This window comes from Aythya ferina (assembly GCF_964211825.1).
Source record: "Aythya ferina genome assembly, chromosome: 2".
NCBI lineage: Eukaryota > Metazoa > Chordata > Aves > Anseriformes > Anatidae > Aythya > Aythya ferina.
The window spans coordinates 43,719,221-43,745,724 of record NC_140297.1 but is presented as its reverse complement, the minus strand read 5'-3'; the positions used below and the strand labels follow the sequence as shown (position 1 = coordinate 43,745,724).

At 40.5% G+C, this 26,504-nt stretch overlaps 1 protein-coding gene and 1 long non-coding RNA gene across 2 annotated transcripts; both read right to left on the bottom strand.

Moving 5' to 3' along the window:
• Positions 1-623: 623 nt before the first annotated feature.
• Positions 624-26,242, bottom strand: GPD1L (glycerol-3-phosphate dehydrogenase 1 like). Its single transcript, XM_084510119.1, has 8 exons — positions 26,090-26,242; positions 21,647-21,824; positions 20,165-20,305; positions 16,694-16,832; positions 15,463-15,575; positions 7,452-7,685; positions 6,905-7,011; positions 624-3,591 (listed from the first exon to the last, which is right to left on the bottom strand). The coding sequence occupies exons 1-8, from the start codon at positions 26,140-26,142 to the stop codon at positions 3,495-3,497; spliced, it is 1,062 nt and encodes a 353-aa protein (XP_084366245.1). The 5' UTR covers positions 26,143-26,242; the 3' UTR covers positions 624-3,494.
• Positions 10,825-15,440, bottom strand: LOC311432067. The gene is made up of 2 exons (XR_014689805.1): positions 13,940-15,440; positions 10,825-13,171 (listed from the first exon to the last, which is right to left on the bottom strand). It is a non-coding gene; the product is annotated as an uncharacterized lncRNA (long non-coding RNA).
• Positions 26,243-26,504: the final 262 nt, after the last annotated feature.

Below are 26,504 nucleotides of genomic sequence, written 5' to 3'. Positions count from 1 at the left end.
CTATAGGTGAGAAAACGCCAACAAGAATTTAATGATTTCACCTCAAGTGATGTTGAAAGATCTCACAGGCTGTATTGTCCATGACTGAGGCAGTGGCCATAGCCCTGTACTGGGCAGCTCTTGGCAAGACAGGGCCTTGGGCAGAGGCAGGAAGGTTTTGGTGTTTTATTGCAAGCTTGTTTTCTCATTTCCAGTGGATCTGCAATGCATGCAGCCGGTGCTGAACTGTAACTATCTTCATATACTATGAACACAGCGTAAGACAGTTGCCAGCATACAAGAACCTAAGGAGACTCAGAAATAGATGGGAAGAAAAGTAACTGCGAAACAGGTGAAATTGGTCACTTACCCACCAGTGCCCTCCAGTGGCTCAGACAGTAACTCGAGGAACTGAAGACAAAATCTCCTTTAGAGGTCAAAGGCATCATTTCATTGAAGTTGTATCACTAATGGACAGAAATGAAAATGCTGGTATCTGGGTATCATACAGCTTTTTAATTTAAGTTCTCACACGGTGATCTCCTATCTGTTATGATCATATATCATTAGGTACAAAAATACTACATCAAGTGAGTAAACTGGTAATTGCAAGCCGTGTGAAATGAAACAAGAAACCAAACTGATTCCCAAGACAAAATGTTTATTTGCACTAATTCTTCAGATGGGTATATATTCACAATCTTTAAACAAAATCAGTACACACGTCTAGGGCGAGTTGAGTATGTAACGTTAGGTAATAATTAATGTTCATAAATCAAAAATTAGTTACAAACTTACAGCCTGGTATGCAAAAATCTTACACAGGGGTTAATGTTTGCAGTAAGACTACCCCAGTACTAAGCAAAAGAGGGTTTGCAGAATAAGATTGTAATTGTTCCGCTCCAGTCTTTATCACAGTCTTTAATTAGAAGGAAGTATTAGTGAGGAAAAATACCTAGTGCCAAGCTGAATGCTCTCAAGCACTGAAAAGCAAATGGAAATGGTGAAGTATGTATAGAAGTTAAAATAAATTATCTTAGTTACTGAAACCTCGTTCTTTGAAAAGAACAAGAATACCATTCAAGACTGGAGAGGAAGAAAAGGAGTTATGTAAAAAGCCTTTCTCTGGCTTTGTCTTTGAACAGGCTTCTGTACAAAACAAGAACAATTGTGATTTTGGGGTTTCAGTGGAAGTAGTACTGGAATAAAGAAATCACCTTAAAATATATATTAATTTACCACATTTAGCCCTTTATGTATCTTACAAAACACTATTCTAGATACTGCATGTAAAAAACAAGTTTATATATATATATATATATATATATATGTATATATACATATAAAGGCAAAGCCAACCAGCTTGGCATTAAAAAACAAACAAACAAACACACAAAGCATAAGCGGACACAGTGAAAGTTATGCAGTAACGAGGAGTGTATGCTCCATGTGTGCGTTAGTGGAACAGTGCTTCCAATCTTCAAACGCCCTTTTAATTGTCGCAGCAGAGTGCTTTCTCCAAGTCTGCTCTACCAGTGATTATCCGCAAACATCTGATGTTATTTAGCTTCTTGCCATCTTTGTTACGCTTAGCACAAAATCAGAAGTAAGGCAAAATAATCTTTCACAGCCCTGAATATCTGAGGACATTCACAATATCTTCTAAAAATTAACGTAAAACATCACTGAACACAAGAAACGGTACCCCTGCCCTGAAGCAGCCTCCTGGCCATACAAAGTTGTCCAAATTATTTCAGAGCAATCCAGGCTACTTAAGTAAGGATGACAATTATTCACAGGCATCCCCTTTGTCTTATCAAGTTCCAAAGCACAACTTAAAGCTGCAGGATGGGTTTCTGCTCACAACTTCTGCTCTAAAAACACTGCCAAGGACAGTGAACAAGGTAATCAGCTGTGGTAGTGCTCAGAGGTTTGGAGTGTATACTCAGAGCTGATGGGCTTTGTCCTGAGCTCTGTAAAACTTGATTGTAACCTTTGACTTGCAGCTGCAAGAGTGAGGTCCACTCTTTATGTGCCTACCGTATATTTTACCCAAAAAAAAATGCAGTTTGGTATACAAGGAAAGCAAGACAGAAGATTACATTTATCTACTTCCTCTTGTATCAACCCTCCTAAAAAAGCAACCAATCAACAGAGAAAACCTCCAAGAACTACTCCACAAAAAATGACAAGTTTTCCGATAATAAATAAAATTAACCTCATTATGAAAGCAAAAGTGCCTGAAAAAAAAAATTAGTTGAAAAACCTGGGAATAGAAGAGACAGATCTCTTTATGAAGCTTTCAAGACATGAAGGACTTGATCCAGCACCCACTAAAGTTTTCTCTAGTGAAAGAACAACTTCAGAATTCATCATTTCTCTGGGGAGGCTGGTTCAGGACTACAGTCCAGCTGACGCATCAGTCACTGGCAGGCACTGAAATGAATGCAGTCAGCATAATGGCATACAACCCCTCTGACAACACAAGCACGAGCTACCAGGGGATTCCCTGAACGTTCCTTGGAGTGTGGTGTGGAGCCCAACACTTTGTAGCTGGTGGTTAAGCTAGAAAAACAGCGTGACAGTTTTGAGCAGTAGATACTCCAGGAGTATTCTTCCCCACCCACCAAACTATACTAGTGAAGAACGAGCACGTGTACAAGACTAAAATGAACCCTAGGTTGCAGGGTTCAGGACCCCCGGGTCAAAATCACCCACTCATTTTGGGGAATGGGATTCTAGGAGAACCCAACACCTGGGAACAGCAAGGGACAAACAGAGAAATACAAAAATGCAAGGATTAAAAAACAGAAGGGGAGGTCATGATCCCCCTCTGGGATATTCCCTTTAAAACAGTGTGCTTAAAAACTTTAAATTCAGTTATAAATTGGTTTCAAAACGGTCTGGCAGTTTTAAAGACCTTCAGAAATCGTAATACTCTTCACCACAGTTCATTAAAAGGTCCCTGTAGCCCCTGAATAACTGTTACCACTTCTTTTGCATTAATATTGCTTAAATTAATACAAACATGCGAAACATTAAAATCTCAATGTGTATGATGAAATAAATCAAGTTCTAATAGAAAGACTCCAAATATTTCAAGGTTAAAGGCTTGATTCATGAAAGCCATGAAAACCAGTGGGACTCCTCCCATAGTGTCCAGTGGATTTTGGACTAGGCCTTAATGAGAGACACCAAAACATCGTGTTTGATACTGCAGGAACACACACCAAGTACACTTCTGTACGTAGACTATATACGTAGTGCAACTTTTGCATTGCGCATCTCGAAATCAGCTGTATTTTAGCCAGCAAAACGACAGTCACCAAGCCAACAACACTGCATGCTATGTCAAACTAGGCTGTAAAACAAAAACCAATATCCATTCAGAGACACTCATGGTGGTACTGTTGCCTAGTGAGCAGCTTTGTAGGAAGCTTAATGATGCATCCACTTGAACCCGAATACAAATCTGAAAGGCAAAAAGCTGCACGAGGAGAATGGCCTGATTGCTTTTATATGTGCTCTGGATGACTCTGAAGGCAGGATATCATCTCCTTGACAGGCTTCCCTTCGTAGCAGATTTGATATACAGCAGTGAATAGTGGAAACCTAAGGAAACAGGGTGGGGAAAGCAAATGCAGTGTAAGATTATTCCATAATATTTTTTTTTAAAGGAAAGAAAAATAGGATGGGGTGAGGGAAGGGAAAAGAGGGAGACTGAAAAATCAATTTCTTTCAGCATTTGTCAAGCACTCACACTGGGCTGAAAAGCACTGGATAAATACAAAACCCGCATGCATTTCTAAAATGAGTCACTCTCTCAGAAATCTAACTAGCTATAATGGAGCCTGCAACATTCATTATGTATGGCATAACTATTAAGTTATATAAAAAACAGAAAATTAAAAACACATCTTGCCTTGACATTTTTACAGCAGTTTCTACCTATTGTTAAAAAAAAAAGATGCCTGGCATGTCAGTTATGCATCATATCTGAACCATAATTTGATAATACAATTGCAGAATATGACACAGAGACCCAAGAAGGAATTAAAGGTCAAATTTTTAATAATAAGTCCAAAATTGAATTTTGTGTTTCAAAATCTACATTTAATCTCCTCTCCCCCCTCTCCTTTTCATTTTTTAAATTGGTCTTATTTCCAGCAAAGCTCAAATTATTCAGGCTTCTTTGCTACCTGAATGGTAATTACAGCCAATACACTGTACAGAACTTTAAATTTGCTTTCTTCCCATCCTGGACAGACAGAGGCAGACAAGTCCCATTTTTAGACAGAGTTTGATGAATTTTAATGGGTTAAATGTACGTTCACCAGAAATAAATTTGCCATTTCAGTGTGGCCTTTTATTCTGATAAATTTTCACCACACGCACTAAGTTATTTTGATTGAAATAAAAAAAAAAATAAGAAGCATTCGAAGCAGTGGACAGTTAATTTCTGAGTGATTCTGAATAGAACTGAAATAGGATTTTCTCCTCGTGAAAGCGGTCCCACCAGACACTCTAAGATTTTATCTGTAATGCACAAAGGCAGCACAGAACAGAACCCCCAACCAGTCCTGAGCACTGCACATGCATGCCAATACACTCTGCTAAGATGTGTTATACTGAGGTAATTCTGGATCACCACATAGCTCTGAACTAGACTCCTCAAAGTGAGCCAGTAATCCCAGGAGAAGCCAGGAGCAATCCACTCAAGAGTACCACTACAGCACTCTCAGAGGCAGATACAGACTTTGTACCTGAATGAATAAAGTATTTTGCTGCACTGGGAAAAAAAAAGAGAGGGAATGGACATGCTTGTGGATTTAGTCCTCAGTTTTTAATGGCTTTTACTGATAATGCTCAAAAATTAAATGCTACATTTTGAAATATCTGAAACTTTTTGACGTCTTGCTATGAAATGCACGTCCGTTTCATTTGGTTTATTTTTGTGGAAGGCAAGACAAAAATTGCAGGAAGAGTAAGAATTATTTCAAGCCAATGCAACTGACTTGGTTTTTGGTTTTATTTCATCAGTGGAACCAAAATTAGCAGATAGCCACATAGCTACTCCATATTGTACTCTAATTCTTACTCTATTATTGTAAAGCTCTTACCAGGGAGTATGCAGAAAAAAAAATACGGAGAGTTTTGCATTTTTTTAACAAGCCTCACTTGTTATTCACTTTGTATTGGGTTGGGGGGAGTGATATTTGCTTTTAATGTAACTTAAATGTCAGCACTGAAATCAATTTTGTTATGCTCATGTGAGATAGCCACAAAAGATACTATGTGCATTCAGAAACAAAAGCTAGTTTCACAGTTCAGAAACAGCACTGCTGTTTACCAGAAAGCTTAGAGAAGGACTGCTACCACAAACCACATCTTGATACCCATTTCTTGCTGTTTATCACAGCAAACATTACTGTGTTGTGAATGCCTGCCACACTTCACCCAGGAAAGGAAGAATCAAGGCTGACTGCAGGCTCATGGCCAGCGAACTCCAAGTGCACCTGATGTGTGAGCACATTAAGAGGGTTTGTTCTGCAACTATCAAAATGAAAACAACAAATTGCACTGTAAATACCAACAGGCACAGCCCTATTACCAAGTTTCTTCTCTAGAACTTCGCTGACTTCTGAGTATTTCTATGTAGACTTGGGAGTCTATTTACAGGATGAGAGTATGAATTTTTACTCTTATTGTAGTCCTAACTCTTCACCTTGAAACCATGACTATTTTACTGTGGCTTTAAGCAGCAGCAAGTGAGCTTTTGAAAAAAACACTTTGAAAGTTGCTTTCAACAGTCTTGCTGAATGACACCTTTCATGAAGGACCAACACACTCGGTACACCAGACAGAAATGAGCAACTGAAATGAACTTTCATATTTTTCCACTGAAAACATAGCTCAAGAAATTATATCGTCCTCTATTTGTTGTAGCATACAACAGGGAAAAAAGAAGAAGAAGAAAAAAACAAGCACAGTATCCTATCTTATTTAGAGTATCATAAACAGCAGGGGCTGAAACCAACATTTTCATTTTTTTTCCCTGCTGTTAGCACACTGCAGAGGCTGATTTAGGTGCCTTACTCCCAAAGATAATGTTAGAAAATAAGCAATTTAATAGAGTTGATCCATTAAAATAGATTTTAAAAACTGCTTTGGAAAAAAATAAGGACGAGGCTTGGTCTTCTGACTGGCAGTCATTTATTTTCGGATTTTACCTCATTGGGAATAGATAGTGATAATGCATCCCTTAATCTCATAAGGAGACAACTGTGCGTGTGGTTTTAGGTAACATACATGTACCGACTCAAATGAATACAGACGAACAAGCCAGGACAACCTGCTTAATTTCACGCCTCAGTAAAATTGAGCTAGACAAGCTGATGTCAGGTTTCATTCTAGATCTAAGTGGAAGTCACATTAGGAAAGAGAACTGCAGTATCTCAGGTAGAATCCAGGTGGATAGAAGCACCCACTCTATTCGGCTGATCAGTTATATGGGTTTTAATAACAAAGCTCCTCTATTTGAAGACAAACAATAAATTTACTACTTTGAAATGAGCTGTAGAGTCTCTTTAAAAGTCTCTTTAGGAAGCTCAGCTTTTATTTTCAGGTATTTTATTCAATTTACATGTTAATGCTATGCCTTTCCACGATAGCAATAGATAGCAATACATCCTGAAAACAGAAGGGCATTCACAAATTTAGTATCATACTATTAGCTGTACTGACAGAAGTATTATTTTGAGGTTTTGTTCACTGTTTTTGGTGATTTTAACTGAGGATTAAGCTACTCTTATTGCAGTGACTTGCTTTTAGCAAAACCTTCATGAAAATATCAAGACCAAAACCGAAAAGAGTTACAGATATAAAAAAGGTGCATGCAGAACTGGCTTTATCTGTTCTTACTTACTTTTCCAGCATTCCCTTCTGCTTGAGGATGCGATACACTTCTGCAGAAGTCTGTGGTCCTTGCAGTTTCTGACCATTCAACATTTCTTGCTCCAATTCTTCAATAGACTAAAGAATGGGGGGGGGAGGGAGGAAGAAAAGAAGAGATACAATAAAGTTTTCCCAAGTCTGACAACATCATCTGGATTAAAAATATAATAATAATAAAAAAGATGTTATTGAGGGTTTTTCTTAGTCAAAAGTGAACTTGAGGAGCATATATATTCTCCCATATTCTTGTTCATAAATATTCTTCTTCCTACGTCTCCCAGCTTCTTATCCCTGCAGCTCTTTTTTCCTCAAAAAAATCTCTCCTATTTTTTATTTTTATTTTTTAAAAACACCTTATCATTTATTCTATTCTTGTAACACACTCAGAAGTGAGAGGAAAGAGAAGGGTGGTCCCTCAGTACATCTAACCTATCTCGGATAACTGTACTATTACCCTAACAACCCAGAGAGGAGCGCTAGTACTTCCAGCAATGGAATTCACCCAGTAAATAAGGTACCTTCCCAGTTTTAACAAATGCTTCTGCTACACGTCGATTCCGGCCACCGTAACATGTTGTGATGAGATCAGCAACTCCACAGCTCTCCAGGAAAGTGGCAGTAGACACCTGTCCTTTGCAAAAAATTCTGGCAAAGGCAATCATCTCCATCAGGCCGAGGCGAATAACAGCAGCTTTGGTATTGTCACCGCAACGAAGGCCATCACAAAACCCAGCTCCTACTGCCACTATATTCTAACAAGAAGAGGAGAAACAAACGGAAAATGAGTGACTTATTGCTTATGGAATCCTAGAACACATGACGGTACAGAACACAGATGTTCTTAAGAACAACAGATACTTTATTAATGTAAGACTTTTTTTTTTTTTTTTTAAAAAAAAAAGGTTTCTGGGTTAACCTAAAAAAAAAAAAAAGAAAAAAAGAAAGATGATGAAACTTACATTAGTAAATTATTTCCAAGTATAAAAGCATAGTTAAAGCTCTGGAACAAAGCTGCCCAGGAGGCTGTGCAGCTGTTATTATTGACTATCTTTAAGAAAATATTATACTACATCCAAAAGATTTTATCTGGATTGAATTGTCCCTGCCCTGAGGTAGGGATGAAGGTAGACTGACATCCCACAGCCCCCTACCCATATTTTTTTATGTTTAAAGTAATTGAGAACTTCTATTGACTTTCATGCTGATATGCTAAGGGGCCAAATTCTGCCAAGGTAATGGTATTCAGCCCTTTTAAGGACACAGAGTTCCAGTAACAGTAATAATTAATAGGCTTCCCAGAAGGTTCATGATATGGGAGGCCTTTCCTAAACAAAATCTGAGCTTTTTTTCCCCCTTTAGATGTGGTGACAGCCTCCTAAAAAGAATGTAGTATTTCTTCATGAACTATCAGCTGTACCATCTCCTCTTTGGTTTATAAACATACAACAGATAAAACAGATTAGCTGAGGGATGTTTGAGCAAAATGACCATAAAAGCTATTTTCTGGCCTGACAAGATCAGCCAGCAGGAGTCGGAGGCTACTCAGACTTAGTTTGCTGCTACTACAAATAAAAAAAAAAAGATAAAAACTCTCCAAAGGAGATGGGATCCTGATGCCCTGATAAAGCAAACAAGGAAGCAATAGATGTAGTAATATCTGTGTGCAAGCAACAACAGCGGCAGTGACCTCAGAGACCACAGGATAACTAACCTACATTACAGCACCTACTGCAGCTCCCGATGCCGGAAAGGAAACCTTTAACTGTTGCTGAAGAAATGGCAACAGTCTGAAGTTGGCTGTTAAGCTGTGTGTTGCTTTCACTAGCATTTTTATTTACTTTTTGACACTATAAGAGCGAAAAATTGCAGGTAACTGCAGTGCTGTGAGGCCAACCATGGCTCCTTCCCTCAACCAAATGGGGTCCGAGGATGGCTCTTCACTTTCTGAGCACTGGTGGAGGTCTGTAGGTGGCCCTTAAAAACTGCAGACAGAAATTTTGACATCAGGCATGACAGCAGCAGCAGATGATTAGACTTTTAAAGCTGGCACTTGGGATCATCTTGGCTTAAATCCTGGCTGCGATCAGACACTTCTCCTGGAGCAACTGCTAATATTTGTTCATTTGGTGGCAAAGCAAGACGTCAAACATGTTTAAAATGTTTAAAAAGTTTTCTGATGGGATAACTCACTTTAACTGGAATTTACACATGTGTGAGGTCTGTAAATGTTTAGCACTCAGCTAAAAACAAAAACATTTTTGAACAACCTCTGGGCGTTTTCCACTACTTTCCACTACAACCAAAATTTACAGCAGGATTTGCCCTATGGCATTTTGTTGTCTACTTTTACCTTTTACAGTGTTTGTCTTTGGAGCAGTATAAATATTGTTTTAAGCAATTCTTACCAACGCGAGCTACTTCTGAGGAAATGGGGTAGGGAAGGAGGGAAGCTGTGATTCTAGCTCTGAAACGCTCAGCTCCTTCTTTGTACAATGCCCCCATTGTGTGCTCTTGCACACAGCTTGCAAATAATGAGGAAACGAGACAACTTGTTATGCTCCTGAACACACACCCACGCCTAGGAGACTATTACGTCCTGGTCAACATAACCCCCCGGCCACTGGTATGAACTGGGAAGCTCCGCCACCTGGTTTCGTTTAAACCCTCAAAGAATCTGTGACAACTCCCTCCCGTAGAGAAAACTCAATTACACAACGCTGAAAGCTACACCTCTCCTTTTAAAAAAATAATAAATAAATAAATAATAAAAACAAAAAAGCAAAACTGAAAAAAAACTTGATATTTAGTCAACTTTCTGTCCAAAGTAAGACCAAAACAAGCGGCTTGGTACTTGAAATCTTGGGGTGCAGGCACTAAGCTGAGTTTATTTCACAAAGATGCATAAGCAAAGCACAAATAAACACACAAGAGCCTGATGGCACTAGAGCAACCCCCTAAAAGCTGATCAGGTGTGTATGGGGAGAATCATGCATCTATCTGTCCAAAACAGCGTTATCTCTATCTGGTTTGTGGTGTATCAGGCCAGCAGTGCATCCCAACCTCTTCCTTGACACCCCAGTCCACCAGTCCACCTACTTAGGACTAATAAGGTCAAAAAAGGTTTGAGAGATCCCTGCTGTTGCAGCAAGCATTATCCTTTTCTTACTGTTGACATTCATAATTCCGCTTACTCTGTTGATGGGATGAAGTCAATTATTTAAGAAATGCCAGCTCCAAGCACCATTTGCTGTCTATAATATTTAATCAGTACTGCCACTAATGCAAAGGAGAAGGATCGCAAGCACTGCTGTTGCCAGAGCCTACATTTGAAGTTAGAAGAGTCCTTGCAAATGCAGTGGGTACACATTTGTGCAAGAGGAGGGATCCTGAATTTCTGCTAGCAGAAATGCTTTCGGTATCTGCACGCAGAACATGGGGGCTGAGGGCCCAATAACAAGGATGACTTGAGCCAGAAGGCAAACCTGCTGTTCTAAAGGTTCAAAAATACTCTCAGAACAAACTCAAAATGACTGCAATACAGTGTTCCTCTTGGCCTAGGGGACTGGAGCTCTCCGAACTACTTCATGCTTGAGTGAACACATTTCCCCGATCTCAGCACTAACAGCTTTTTACATTGAAGCACGCATCCTGTAAGCAAGATGCACAGGGTGTTTTAAAATTGCAGATGGTTTTAAGCTATTAAAATACTTTGCAGTATCAGGTGACTCCCTAGCTGGTCTGGTACTCTGAAGCTGGTGTTAGTCCTAGCCCTATTTTTTCTGGAATGTGAGCAAGGTCTGGACTCAGTTATTCTACCACCAGGTTATTGGAAGATAATCTCCAGAAAAGAAATGTTGATGCCAGGCAGTGCCTACATCGCAGTTCAGAGTATGTGAGAAAAAGTGCCTTTATTTGCACATGACCTACTGCAAGCATGCCAGAAGTCACAAATGCAATAGATGACCCAAAACCCACGGCTAACAAGATTGCAGACTGCTGCCAGACCGTCCCCTCACAGTGTCACTGCTCAGAAATATCCACCTTACAGTTCTACCCTGTTTACATCGAGTTTGTGGAGTACTCACGAAGACAGCTTCAGAAGCCACTTCTGAGGCAGTTTTTACATCTCCATAATCAAATGGACCATTAGAGGGCGAAGTAGAGATCTTAATTCAGCTGGGACATCAAGCCTTCCGTGATGCAGTGTCACAGCTCAGCACAGCTTGCTTTCCCTCCTGCTTACACATAAATTTGTAGAAGCTCCTTTCTTCGCTCACACATGAGAGGTCAGCTGGAGACTCAACAAATCAAGGACAGTACCAGCAGGGCTGCTAGAGAGGCTCAGCATAAACTGTTTGCTTGCTCCTGGCAAACTTGAACATAAATAATGGTTTTCATTTCCAGCTAATCTCAGGAAAGAGTAATTACCACAGTCAACATCTACAGTAGCCAGACTGACCATCCGACGATGGCTGCCATAAACACACTTTGCAGGAACACCTCTGGAAGTCATACTGCTGGCTTCCGTAAACAATAAATCAGTTATATTTCTTTCTTCTTTGCTTAGTTAAGTCGGAGCCGTAAGATTTAGAGACAGATCTGAAGCTCTGCTGGGAAAGGCAACCACAGCTGGTGCTGCTTCTCCTTCCTGCAGTCCCCAGCTGCCGCCACTGAGCGAGTTTGTCTCTCCACAGCCACGAGCCACGACATCAGGCAGCTGCAGCACTGCCATACGCAGAGATTAGATTCTCAACTCTTTCCCTCACGCTCTGCCCTGACACTCCTGCTCTGGGTAAGAGATCCCAGTAGAGTTTGCACTGAGAAGTGCGTTTTATATTGCTGTTATATTGCTTCTCACGGATGCCACTAGGTCATACACCAGCTCAGTCTGTGCTCTTTGCTTGCAAGACAACACGCTGACACAGGCCCCAAGAGACTCCTTAGACACCCCAAAGGTGATAAACATGGGGCTGTGCTGCCCTGCAGTACCCGTGAGCAGCCAGGAGCACATCCATAAGCTGCAAAGGTGCGTGCACAGCTGCATGTATGGTTCTTACAGCGGTGTCATCACCTCTAAGCACTTCCTAGGAAGGCCCCAACATTGTCTGGCAAATGACAGCTGGAACTTGGAGGCAGCCTGGGGTCCTGCTGCTTGTAAAGCCATCTGGACACTTTGAACAATCCAAATCTGACGTTCATTCCTGACTTCATCCCTTAGAAAAGGTCGCCGAATAAATGTGAAATGCGCTCCAGCCCTCAAAAGAAAGAAATCCTTGTAGAGAAGAACATGCCAAGCACATTTTTTTTTTCCTACAGCCAACAAGTTATTGTAGACAGCTGTTCTTCCTGAATATCATCAGATTTTGTAAAACGACTGCCACTGCCTATTCAGCCAGTCTCTAGGCTGATGGATGCCTGCAGTTTCCCCGCACCGTTTTCTATACTTCAGCACAGCTCCATCAGCCCATTGTTACAAAAAATAAATACAGCAAATGAAATGGATATTCAGTATGTATGTGCAGATATATAAAAATAGCAATAAAGCACGTGTTCCTTCACGATCACCCAGCTGCAATACCTATTATTACTGCCTGAATTTAAATATGCTTCAAAAGACAGATTTCAAAGCTAAAATTATCATTATTGTAAGGGAAAGCTGTGCTTAGAGCACTCTCTGTTATCCTTCTGTATTTTTTCCCCAACCTTTAGGCAACCAAGCACATTGAAAATCATCCCCGCTTGCAGAAATAGAGAGAGGGAAGCATAAACATTTCATAGGATCTAGTCTATTACACCAGAGGTACCAAGAAAAGCCTCATTTTCCCAAGCTGGTGTTTATGGAAAAATGAGGAAGCTGGGAGAATAAGCTATTTCTTACAGTGCGGTGAGAAATACCCATTAAATAGACATAAAGGGTTGCTTTTACTATTTGCTCACCCAAAAAGAACGTTTGGACAGGCACGTGGAGCTGCTTACTTCTGTTCTCTAAAATGCAGTTTGCAGTGACAGTGCCATCAGTCTGAACAAGCACTGCTACAGAAGATGAGCAGAACCTCTTCTTTATACCTGTATCTTTACAGCACACAATATTGACATCTTCCCAAGTAGGAATGTCTTCCTTCCATCAAGTTAAATAACATATTTTTTTTTCTTACAATTTAGTATTTTTCATGAAGTAACTTCGCAAGTTCAGTAAAGTAACTGTCAACTGACAGAAGACGCATTTGAGATTTTTCCCCTATAAACAATCACATGAAAATAGGGTTATTTTTCACATTTTTTGCTACGAGGATTATCAGATTAACAATATAGAAAGCAAAGTGCTTGCCATTACCATTAGCAAACAACTGTCCCTACTAATAAGAACGTACAACTTACAAGAAAAAATGCTCAAATTTACATAGCACCATTCACATTTCAGTTTTGCATTTTGCTTTGCACGGGCAATAGAAACATACTCATCAGTTTAATTTTAGCTTCTTCATTTTCTTTCAGTGGAACACATATTAGCAAAGCATGAATCTAATTTCACAATGTTTGAGTTAAAAACAGCTCAGGAAATTGTTTACACACTGTCAGCACAAGAATAAAGGAGAAAGGGTTTTAAACGAAAAAATACTTGTTTATAAATAACATTTAAATAAAAATGTCTTTAAGATTAAGAAAGATGTGCGTGTTTGAAAAACACCACCTGTATTAGAATGACTACCTATGCCACTTTATATCAGTTAATGCCTTTTAATCTGGCAAGAAATACTTAATATTTTTAAATGACCTAATCTATCTTTAATTCACTTTTTTGTTTAGAACTCACACCACGCATTTTTTGGAAGTCTAATCTCAGTTAGCAAAATATACTGCAACCAACACCAAATGACCAGAGCACACGGAGCACATACAGTTTTTTAGAAATGCATCTGCAGAGCTCAGTCTGCAGGCTGCAAGACTAAAACAGAGCAGGAGGGAGGAACAAAACAAGGCTACAAAGAAATTACACAAGTTTCACCTCGGCACCTTTCCAGGTCAAGAAGAACAATTGATTTAAATTACTCTGCACTTCCAAAGAGAGATTGCTCTGCTGCTCTCTGGGACTTTTACAATGGCGCTTGAATGTCTGCTGACTAGCTGCTGAGTCTGATGGGCACACTCATCCTTAGAGTCCCTTCAAGAGATTTTTCTGGAAGAAACATTTGTCTGCAACAGAACTTATCCATTAAGCAAAAAAATCAAGCTAGTTAGAAAACATCAGGCTGAAAAGAAAAATAAAAAATCTGTATAACTTTTTTGACTCATTTGATAGGTCTATATACAAGGATTTCTTTCCTGCTAACCTTGCACATCACCATAGCAGCAGTTTCAAGCAATGGCTGTGAAGCCAAATTACAAGCTCCACAACCTTGAGAAATTACTGTAAATACAGGGAAAGGAGGAGAAGGGAAACAAGGAGAAAGGAATCTTCAAAGCATGGCCCATTAGACCAGAATACAGACTCATAACCTCCTTCTTCTCAGGACTTGTAATATAACAGCTCTCAGAACAAAATTACTTAGAAAATTAGTATGTCAGAAATTACGTCGTTACAGTCTAATTTCTACTGATTAACAGAAGCAGGAATCAGAACTCTTTAGCTTAAAGACATTGTTCATTGGCCTGGCAGTTTCTCAGATGAATTGTTTAGATTCCACTTAATTAAAAGAAAGAAAACAAAGCAATATAAAATAATTAGTCAAAACAAACAAACAAAAAAGCAAGCCAAATTATCTACTATACTGCTACATCCATCAAAAATGTTTCCACGATAGGTATCAGATAATGTGAACTATTGGCTAGGGTCCCAGGCTACTAATGCTTTCCCTTCATAAATGGCCTGTAAATGAACCTGAAAAAAGTATCAGGTATGTTTAAACCAGCCTTTGCTTCCTGCCAACATTGATTTTATTTCCAAAAGAAGTCCAGATAAGTAACTCTCTGAAATAACTTTTTTCCTATTTTCCTTTTTTTTCCTTTTCCTATTTTCCTTTTTTTCCTTTTTTCCTATTTTCCTATTCAAGTCACTTTTTTATGGGGTTATCCACATGGACTTTATGCATTTTGTGTCCACAAAGTATAACACTCAATAGTGCCTGCAGTATGTAAGTCAGTGAAGAGGGGAATATTTTGGCCACCAGACACAAAGGATTAATACCAACTTCTCACTTTCTTTTTGTGCACGCCCTGCTATATGAAGAAAAAGTGAACTAATATGTATTTAAAAACATTTTGGCTAGTTAGATGAAATCAACACTTGTTTTGTGACCATGTGTAAGCTAAGTGAAAGATAGAGAACTGAGGAGACAGCAAGACAAGGATCTAAAAGCCAATTCTCAGAGCGTTCTGCTGCCATATCTGGTTCTTCAGGAAATGTAGCAGTTTTATATAATATAAAGTATAATGAACTTAATTATTTAAATGAAAAGATCCACTTTTTTTTTTTCCTTCTACAAGAATCACTGTTTCCTCTTTGTGCAAGCTGCAGGATGTTATTCTTACCTTCAGAGCACCACAAAGCTCAACAGTATCTGCATCATCTACCACCGTTATTCGGAAGTTTGGAGTCTGCAGGAGTTCTTTGAAGAGAAGGCCATTTTCCAAGATTTTGCTGCCTGTTGAAAAAGAGAAAGGAAGGATAAAAACCACCAATGAATAATTTATTTGGGCATTATTTAGTCTTTCCTGGGCAAGTCAGAATACTTAAAAGCTGAGATAAGGTTGTTCATCCTAAACAGACTTCATCCTAAAAAGACTCCTTCACACCTAAAAGCTCTACACTGAGCTGAACTTCTCCATAATTCATTGAGAGATTCTAAATAATAATTCAATTAATTCTCTATACTTTTTTTTATTTGACCATTCTCTTTAAAATAACAGTTAATAATAGAGCAATGCTGAATTAGAAATACAGCAGGTGCAATTCTATCAATTATTTTAAGGTCTGTATTCTGAAAAATACTTACTGATAAAGGCACATTGTGGTTATTTTATTAACTGAGCATGCTGACATTCACAGGTGTTTCTAAGCACTGAAAGGTAATTCAACCATTCAAAAATAAGTTAAATACAGGCGTTAATAATAGTAAGTTAAAGAGATGACAAAACTAAAAATGGACAAAACTATAAACACTGAAAAAGTGACATTAACTCTCTTTTATATGTGAGCACCTGCATGTGTGTACATGCACATATATACTTATGCAGAGACTGCGAAATGCAAGACTAGGCACATCTTTGTGCTGCAAATGTTACAGATGCCAACACAGAACTAAAGCTATGCCTAGTGCATAGGGGAACTCATTATTCTGAGAACTTAAAAGAAGATACTGACACCTAAAAAACCAGAGAGCTAAGCTGGAATATGGAATATATAATCATTTATCCATATTAAGCCATGCAAATCCAAGAAAAATCTTAAGCACAGCAACACAATAAAGCAGTTTGTTATGTGGAAAGTGATAAAAAGCATGCTTAGTATTTCACTTGCTAAAGGTTACAACCCTTTTAAGATTAGTTAAAATTGCTCTCCTTTCTCTCCCTCTACTCCTGATATTCTCCTAGTACTTCTGGACATATAAACATGCTAGGAAATTCAACATTAAAATAAGAAGGACCCAAGAGGTTCTGATAACAGCCAGTTAATGTTGAAAACTATGAAATCTGAGCTATTTGGTGTGCACCTGTGAGGACAGGAGCACAGTTTAAACATCGTTATTTCTTGGAACATTACCTATTGTGGTTTCACAGAATTTCTCTGCTGCCACCTCATTGGCAATGTTAGCTCCCATCAGCACACTGATGTCTATTCCCATCTTCTCTCGAATAATGTCAGAGATCAGTTTGAGTCCCTCCGGGCCTTCATCTATTCCCTGCAGCCAACATTAAGTGGAATTACGAAAGTGGCATTCATTAGACACGATACAGAAGAAAGCACATCACAGTTAGTCTTGTCCATGGGTGCTGCACCAAGGTCTGCTTGGATAGAGACCAAAGATGATGAATTTGCTACCAGTGAAGCTTTTGATTTTGTTGTGACCTATCTAAGCCAACTTAGTGAAACATCACTGATACATCACTTGTGCACTCGGATCTGAAACTGCAGAACTCACAAAACGTCATCCCGATGATTTGTTTGGTGAAGAGGGATCTGAACTGAAATATCAGAGACCAGTTCCCTCCTGCATAATGCCAACAGTGGTTTAGGAGGAGAAACACACTGTAATTTTCTTGAAGAACACTAAAGTAGAACAGCAGGCCACTGATACGTAGAAAGCTGAACAATACTGATTTCTAAGGATATATTTATTTTGCACCTATAAAGTATTCTTTAAAAAGGATGAAAGTAGGGGAGAAATAGGGCTTTAGAAAAGGTCACCCTAGAGATAAATCCTGCAATGGAGAACAGAACCTGGTACCCTAAATTGCCTGAATCAAAACCTCCAAATAAAACCACCTCACCCTCACAAAATCCTTTTCTCCTACCTTGCCAAATGGGGTAGGAGATGTCTTTTGAGCTTTTAGAACAGGAGCCTGGCAGAGAAGCTACTGAAATGGTCTTTCTTTGGCACAGCACACAACTTTGTACACAGTACCACATTTTAATGTTGTGGGGGCATGGCAACCCCAACGCATTTTTCCCTAAGAGTGCCAACGATGTCCCTATGAAGTAATTGCCAGGATCCTCCTCCACCCTCCTAAGCAGCGATTAATAAACAGAAAAATATACATTGGGAACAACTCCAAAAACGTAAATACGTACACAACAATTATTCATCCAAGTGAAAGGAGATAGAGCAGCTTGGGTGCCAAAAATTAGCTTTGCTATGAAACAAATGCAACTTCTGACAAAGTCAAGGAGAGCTGCACCTGTTTCTCGAGAAGTCAAATCCAATACAGGATGATAGATGACAGGAGAAAAAAAAAACAAACACTCCCCACCCCAAACCAAGGCTCCAGCACAGGAATTTCCACCGGGCAGCAATGCTCCCCTGGCAATGCAAGTCCAATTCTGTGGGCTTACCACTTGAGTCCTAACGCGCCAGCCAGAGCAATCCCTGGGGCCGGACACGGGTAGATGAAAATGAGATCAATGTTGAGGCTGCCTGAGGAGTATTTAAGTGCTCCCCGATTGCTGTGCTGAACTGCACCGTAAGCCATGCATGATTCAGACTGCATCCCTCCCCCCATAGCTGCACAAAGAAATGTTAGGTGCTTGTAGATATCAGACATCAGAACTGATGTAAAGCAACACAGCTGCAAATGTTTGAACAGGAACACGGATTAACTAGCAGGCAAATGTCTTTATTTCCCATAGATTTAGTTTTATTAGCAGACAAAAAGCTCTGTTTGAAGATTTGACTGTCAAAAAATAGGAAAAAAAATAAAAGAAAAATGAAGAAAAAGATGACACGTTAACTTCTCAAGCAATTTCGAAAGCAAAGAAACAAGAGGACCCACTAATGCTATTTTTCAGAGAACTGCACTTTAACTGTCAAAGTTAACACAAAGCACTTTAATAGCATTAGTGGTGAGCATAATCAGACCATTAAAAATATGACTGGGACAAAAGCAGCATGCTTAAAGAAGCTGCAAAAGTAGAGGAAAGAATGCATTCCTGCCTCTATCACTTAGTTCCACTGTTGTATCAATCTCTGCCCTTTCTTCTTACATGATTCTTTTAAAGATGCACAGTTATGCCTTTTGATAAAAGCTAACACGTACTTTGCATTCTCCTGAAAAATTAAAATAAAATTGAAAGGCCGTGCACTGTGCCACAGTGAGACAGTGGGAACCTGCCCAGTAACCAACTCTGCTTTGCATGGCAGGTGTCACTATTGTGCTTACATTAGAGCAAGTATGGGCTTTATGGGCTTTTTTATTATTATTTTTATTTTAAGTAACCTCCTCCCTTCCTTCCCCCTCCTTTTTTTTAAAGGCATAGCCCTTAATCAATACTCCATTAACACACTTGCAATCAATACCCTGAGCAGTACTCCCAAGGGAGCACAGGCCCAGGTTCTGATTTCAGACACGCTGAAATAAATCCTCACTCAGTCCACCCGTTTCATAAAAGTTGTTTCTAGCACTGAAGATATGAGAACATAAATCACGTTTAGCAAAGTAAGGAAGAATAAAGATTATTGTGAGCTTACAGAAGAAAGAGACATAAACTGCTTGACAGCTTCAAAGCAATGAAAGTTTTAAAACTTTAGGGCATCTAGGACAGCTGCGTGGTTTTGATGCTATACATTCAGTTCTTTCAACACTGCTTTATTTTATCCTTCTACCATATGAAAAGCTTTCCCACAAAATGCAGCAAGTACACTCAGGAAGCAATACCTTTTCATACATCTCAATAATTTATCATGTCAGCACTAAATGAAACAACACAGACTTGATGAGCTTATTTAGTCAAACTAAAGAGACAAGCTTTTGGTCAATAGTCATAGTTTTGTGGGTTTTATCCTCCTTTAAAACAGATCCATAAATGGATCATTTGCCAGAAGTTATAGTAGACAAGGGAATGCGTGCTGAGAAAGTGGTCTACTCTCAACTACGTACAAAGCATTCTCTTGTACCTTGTGGTACTAGATTATCCTCTGCAGCTAAAACACGAGAAAATAAGAAGCACACCTACATTTAATAATTCTGTCACCAGAACTACTAACACTCTAGTGAAACACTTAATTCCTACATCTTTGCCCCACTCTGAGTTCCCATGCCTGGACTGTCTTTTCGGGCCGTGCTGAACAATCTCTCTTGTTGCAACATAATCTTTGACATGAACAAGAGCTCAGTCACATGAAATTCCCTCAGTAGTTCTTAAAATGATCAACTCAGTGTGTGGGATGTGCGTTAACAATCAAAGCATTATGCTTGTGCTCTGTTCTCCACCTAATGATGCGTTTGGAAACAACAAATGAAAGATTGGAAAGTTTGGTGGTGCAAAAAAGAAAGGGGGAAGGGATATGTTCAAGGCTTGTGAACAACCTCATTTTCCTCTTCCTGCAAGCACTAGACTAAAATAAAACACCACATAACAATCCACTAATGGCTGAGACAAATTCCAGTCTTGCATCTCAAAAGGTTTAATGGGACAACCAAGCGAGTAACACAGACTTTTCATATCAAATTCCAAGCCATCTTGTTTTAGAAAATTCCATAAAATGTTCTATTTTTTTATGCACAATAATTATTATACCTTTATCAGAGTTATACCAAGAGCTTTCTTGGGTACTCGTCCTGTGATTTCGTCGCAGACCTTATGAATGAACTGATGAGGAATGACAAAAACCAGCAAGTCTGCATCCTGTACGGCTTCATTAAGGTTTGGGATGGCAACCTACGTATTTATGAGAGAGAAAGGCCACATAATGTCTTAAAATCAACGCTATGCACAAGTGTTAACATCTAAATAAAAGCATACTTTGTTCTTATACCAAACGCTACAAATAACTGTGCCTCATCATTGACAATAAGTCGTAACAAACTTCCCAGAAAAGCAAAAGAATTAAAGTTTTCAAATAAGCTGTTTTATGCCTTGAAAGTGGCATCTTCACAGCCACCAGCATAGTTAGTGCAAAGAAAATTCAAAGACATACAAACAAGTATTTTGAGTAAATAAATACAGAATAAGAAACTGCCTTCTCTTTGACAAAATAATCTGAATTTTTGATACATTACTGCATGGTAAAAAAGGAGTGTAATTAATTCCTTGTGCTCTCAAATTTCTTCACCAGTCCTTTTAAATCTTTTAGCTTATATTCTGTTTCTCTGGACTCATAGATTTTGTTTACCTTTTAGGAAGGTGACCTAGTTTGAAATCACTTGCTAGACACCATTTTCCTAACACTTGATGACCACCTTAAAATAACACACACTGATTTACAATCTAGTAATAAACTTAAGTGAGCAGGTAGAGGACAGGAGAAACGCCATGCTTGGTAGCGAAGGCTAGGCAAATGGGATTTCAGCTTCGTTGTTAGCCAAAATAAAACCCCAAAAACACACTGCAATACACGACAATTCATGTTTTCCCAGCCCAAAATCCCTACTGAACTGCCAGATGCTGCAGTCTCTTCCTAGAACATCTTCAGTGCAAGATTCACCACCAAGCCACCCACCATCATGTCATACCAACACAGCGGGGATGTGGAGTCCTGCTGTTCTGCCCTGGCAATGCTACACCTAACGTGCCAATCTGACTGTACAGAGCAAAAGGCAACTGATAAACCGCAAAGGGCTTGCAGCTTTCTTGAGAATTAATCTAGCTCTCACCCTGTAATTCTTTTTAAGAGTTTCAGAGTACGTTAAATCCCTCCAATTCTTATTGAACAGCCAGCTCCCTTCCAAAGCCACGGCCAAATTTTTTATAATGGGCATAGTCACGGCCATTAACCTTGCACTCTTTTTCACATTTACTTCCATATAGAGAAATTGTAGTAACAAATACAAAAGTGAGGCCAAAAAAGAAAAAAAAAAAAAAAGAGTATAGCATGTTGAATTTACCTACCTGCGTAATTTTGTGTGTTCAAATCTCTGACCTCCTCAGTTTGAAATATTATAAATGCAGTTTGAAATATTATAAAACTTAACAGCGTTAACAAAATAAATTTCTACTCCCATTCACAGCACAAGCAATATTGCCTCTGTAACTAGATCAAATCTAGCTTCTGTGCCTTACCACGTTATCTGGCAGCTTGTACCCGGGAAGGTATTTTACATTTTCATGTTCGTTATTTATTATCTCTGTCAGTTTTCTCCCATTAATATTCTCCTCGAAGACCCACATCTTCACTGTGGAAGCAAACTTCTGTAATTTTTTAACATTATTGCCTATTATTTTGGCAACCGCAGAACCCCTGCAGGAAAGAAAACAAAACAAAAATATTAAAAAACGATGAGATGATTTTGCCCTAGAAGAAAGAGATTTTCTTTAAAATGAACAGAAGTTCACTGATTATTCAACCAATTACTACTTGGTGGTTTTGGTCCAGTAAAACAAGCAGAAAACACAGCAGCCGTTCACACTTGCTTCTTTCTCTCAAGCAAATAAATGTATTTAGAGTATGTTGGACAGAAGCATTTACTAAACTTCTCCTGTTTTGTCTGCTAACCTGCTATCCAGAGAGAGCTTGGCTTATTGTATTTCCACAAGTCAAACGGATTATATCTTCAGTGCAGTGGTAAAAATGACATGTTCAATTTTAGGGATAATCTTCACCTTTAAGAAGCAGGAACTTTTCTTTGCCGAGATAACTAACCCAACAATTTCTGTAGAATATTGACACACATTTAAAGAGAAGAAGCACTTACACTTTGCATAAGATGTAAGATTTACGGGTGTGCTGCCCATCTCACCGAATGTACTTGTTGCAATGGCATCCTCTGAATTTGCAGGCAGACAGTCCTATCAGTTAGCGCCCCAAGAAGTGCATGCAATGAAACCTGTAGGATGGCGAGCACCTTTACTGCTCAAATCTCTAAACCACAATGAAATTAAGCAGAATAACTGAAGCTACACACGTGACAAGGAACAAACACAACCTTCCCTTCTATTCCTAGCCTGAATGCTATATGGAAGAAAAGGATGGGATTTTACAATGCCTGCTCAGCTAATTTCCTTTTCTGTGGCAAGGAGGCTTCATAATTACTGGCAGTCTACTAAGGAGACAAAAAAAAAATCAGAAAGATGTGACAAAAATATACAGTCACAGATCTGAGGCTTCCCATTTCTGCATATTTCCTCTTTTCTCCCTGCCAGTTAAACTTCTGATACCGTGACTTTCTAGTACTTGGTGCTGGGGTGGGGAGGAATAGCACACTTTATCTGGAGGTGTGAACGCTTTAATTTTACCAATCTGGTTATATACGTGCACTCCCCTAAATTCATTATGGACATCATTTGTAATAAACTCTTAGCTAGTAAGTAAACCAAATAGATTCAATATCCTCTGAGAGCTTTTCATACGGCACAGCTCATTTTGCTGTCTTAAGAACGCGTGCTATCGCAGGCCTAGGGTCGCTTTCCAAGTAGCAGCAGAAAAAAAATACGGTATCTGAAGCAGCCCTTCTTCAGGCAAACCATAAAACTGCGCATGTTGAAAGGCTGGAATGCATTTCTCTAATAGCCCTTCACACACCACAGAGTCCCCCGGGTTCAGGAGGTGATCCAGAAGCCCCAGCTGTCAGGCATCTCTTATCAGGCTCGTGCACGAGGTGGGGAGGCAGCCAGAGCGGTTTCCCTGCCGTGGCAGACAATTCACCAGCCCAACCCTCCGGCTCTGAGGTCTGGACAAACAGTAAAAATGACACTCAACCCAACGCTGGTGTGTGTTTTTGCAGAAAGTGTATCGCTGCCCACGAGCAAAAGCAAATATGCTGGTGCAGATTTATATAGGCGGCCTGGATCCTGGCAAGTCGCTGGCTTCAGCTTTGAGCTTCCCGACTCGCTGTGTGCTCGGTGTTGATAAAGACAGAAACGAGCGATTCAGCAACTGCCCAACTGGGATTTTCATTTGCCAGCATAAAGTTCAACAGCCTGTATTTCTCGAGCAAGATATTCATTCCAGTATTAAATAACATATAAAACATCTCAGCTGTCTTTGTTCGTATTACTCTCTAAAGCTGCAAAAAAATGACAAGTTTTAGTTCCTGAATTCAAGAATATTCTGACTCCTCCGGTCCCCCACTTCCTGTTGCACTGCAACAGCTGCTGTGGGACTGAATTTAGCAAGGTCAAACAACAGCCTCTAGGGCCACTCAAGGTGAAATACCAGCTCCCCACACCTGTTAACCCACCAGACAAGCCCATACTCCCTTCTGTGTCCCAGCACCCCTCACGATGTACCCTGGAATCATTACTGGGATTTCTGGCTCGTCTTTTGGTGTACTCCTGACACATCACAAGGCGAAGGAATTGGAATTCTTGCCTGTTTATTCAGTTCACGTGTGAGCTGGATTGTAGTAGTTGGTGCCTGTGGCAGCTCAGTTACATAGCAAAATGGGCAGTGAGGGATGTCCTTGTGAAGCTTACCCCTGGCATGCCCCAGCTGATGGGTAACACAACGAGACGGTCACACAGCTAACAGTGGTTCTCCTCCTTGCAACGCATACCGATGGCACTCCCAAGTACAAGCTCATACATTTCTTATTTAACACTTTTCCAGAACTGTCTGAGCTCACTGAGCAAGAACACGCACTCTGTCTCCTGCCCTTCACCATTACGGTGTATCTTTGTCAGCCTCACCTCATTTTAAAAGCAACATATAAAACCCAGAAACTCCTAAACGTCAGTGGAGTTCACAACATACAAACACACATAATATCATTAGCCCTACCACTTTTTCCTAAAAAAAACCCTACCTCAATTAAACCCAAAGTTTTATCTCCCACTTTTCTATAGCAAGTTCCCAGCCATATGAATCCCTCTGCCCCAGTAATCTTACCTCTCTTCCCAAACTATAGTTTCTTTTCAAGCTAGGCCATCTGATTAACCAGGGGCTGGTTCTAGCAAACCACCCAGGGGTGAGGGTTGTACACCCCTTGTTAATATGCCCTAAAATCTTATCAGAAGAACAGGCTATCATTCATATCAGAGGCAGTGTCTGAAGTGTTTTCACTGAATCTGACCACTGCCCATGAACCCTGAGGCTCCACGGCATATTCCCAAGGTGTACTCTCTTCACATGCAGGCAATTTATTTTTTATTTTTTTTTTACCTTAAGGATCCTAATGCTTATCTACCAGCTGAGCAACTGCACCTGGGCAAAAAGAATAAAAAAAAACCAACACAGCTCCTGCTCTTCTGTGACTTTTGAGCCATCTGTCCCGCTCCACGACCTTCCATCAGGTGTCAGACCCCTGCCAAGTTAGCTTTGTTAGGAAGGTGACCTTCCCCCTAGCAAGCCGACCAAACAAGTTGGGCTGGAAGCAGTTTATCATCCAAGGTGATTACCTCAACCGCTCTGAACTGTCATTGTTGTGCCAAGCTCCTTTAGTTTCTTTTTTTCCGTCCCAAATATAGGCTAAAGGGCTGTGAGGAGGCAAAGGCATTCAGACGGTTACTGGCACTTGGGGGACAGGGTCTCCTCACCCAGAACCACAAAAACCCTAATCTCCAAACTGCTAAGGGCTCATTACAGTTGGGTTTGAGGTCTGTCACCCCCTGGACCTTACAGTCTAGTGCAAGGAAAGGAAGAGATGCCGTGCTGAAATGTCAGCTGTCCCCTCAGTAAGCCATAACAAGGAAAAACACAACTTTGCTGTTGCTGATTTTTTTGAAGCATGCAAAATTACATCAAAATCTAATGGCACACAAGTGGGGTAAGCAACAAATCCAAGATCACCTCTATGGATGTTGAGCTGTGCTTAGTAAACTGTAGGGTGTTGCTCTTTGCAAAACTAAACTCCCCTGAAGTTAGATTTAACCTTCCAAAAACCAGAAATAATGTATGCCTAGCACTACTAATTGAACTGACAAGCTATGGAGAGATTTATATAATATATCATACTTAACTTACTTGTTGTAAATAGTGATCCAGGGTAGAAGCGGTGATTAGGAACGATAAAGAAATTAAGGAAGTGAGACGGAGAAGGATTATAAACGTGATACTCCTCTCAGGGAAATAATTACTAAATCTATTGCCTTCAGCAAACACAACAGCGAGACCGTAAGTTTATTTAAGCCTAATTATAAGCTAGCGCTAGATGCAGCAATAAAACCTCGTCTTGAGCCTTCCGTGTGCTTTGACACAATCAACTGGAAAACGAGAAGGCATCTGAGACAAGCCACGGCTCTTCTCTGAGCTTTCAAGGGGAAAAGATAATGCAGAGAGAGGTACACAACACACATCCACTCCTGGGGAGAGCTGAACTTGTTACAGCAGCCCCACAGGCAGCCTTTTAGTCGCGATCTGCTGAAGAAACACGCAAGAAACACCGGCCCGAAGCCCCCCGGCTCCCCCCCGGTTCCTCCCCGCGTCCCCTCCGGGCTCCCCCCGGGCTCCGGGCCGGGGCAGGGCGGCCCCGGGCGGGCAGCTCCGGGCAGGCCGGGGCGAGCACGGCCGTGGGGAGGATGGAGCCGGGCCGGGGCCACGGCTGCGGTGCCCCCGGGGGCTGCACTCACCAGTTGCCCGAGCCCACGATGCACACCTTGAGGGGCGCCCCCGGCAGCGCCATGCCCGCGCCCCGCCGATGGCCGCGGCCAGGAGCTCGCTGAAGGCAGCCGCCCGCCGCTGCCCGCCTCCGCCGTCAGGGGCTCGCTTTCACCTCCCTCTTCGCCTCCCTGCGGCTTGCTGGGAAGTGTAGTTCCTCCTGTCGCCTGCCCCTTGGTCCTCAGCCCCTCCTCAGGGCACGCTGGGGACAGCCCCGGGGAGGGCGAGGCATGGTTGGGGCCGCTGACCGAAAGTGGAGGTCGCGCTGGTGTTTTGGTGTACTCTTACAGTCAGGGTTTTCTACTCAGCTAATAACATATATCTCACAAAATCACAGAATCACAGAATCACCGAGGTTGGAAGACACCTCCAAGATCACCCAGTCCA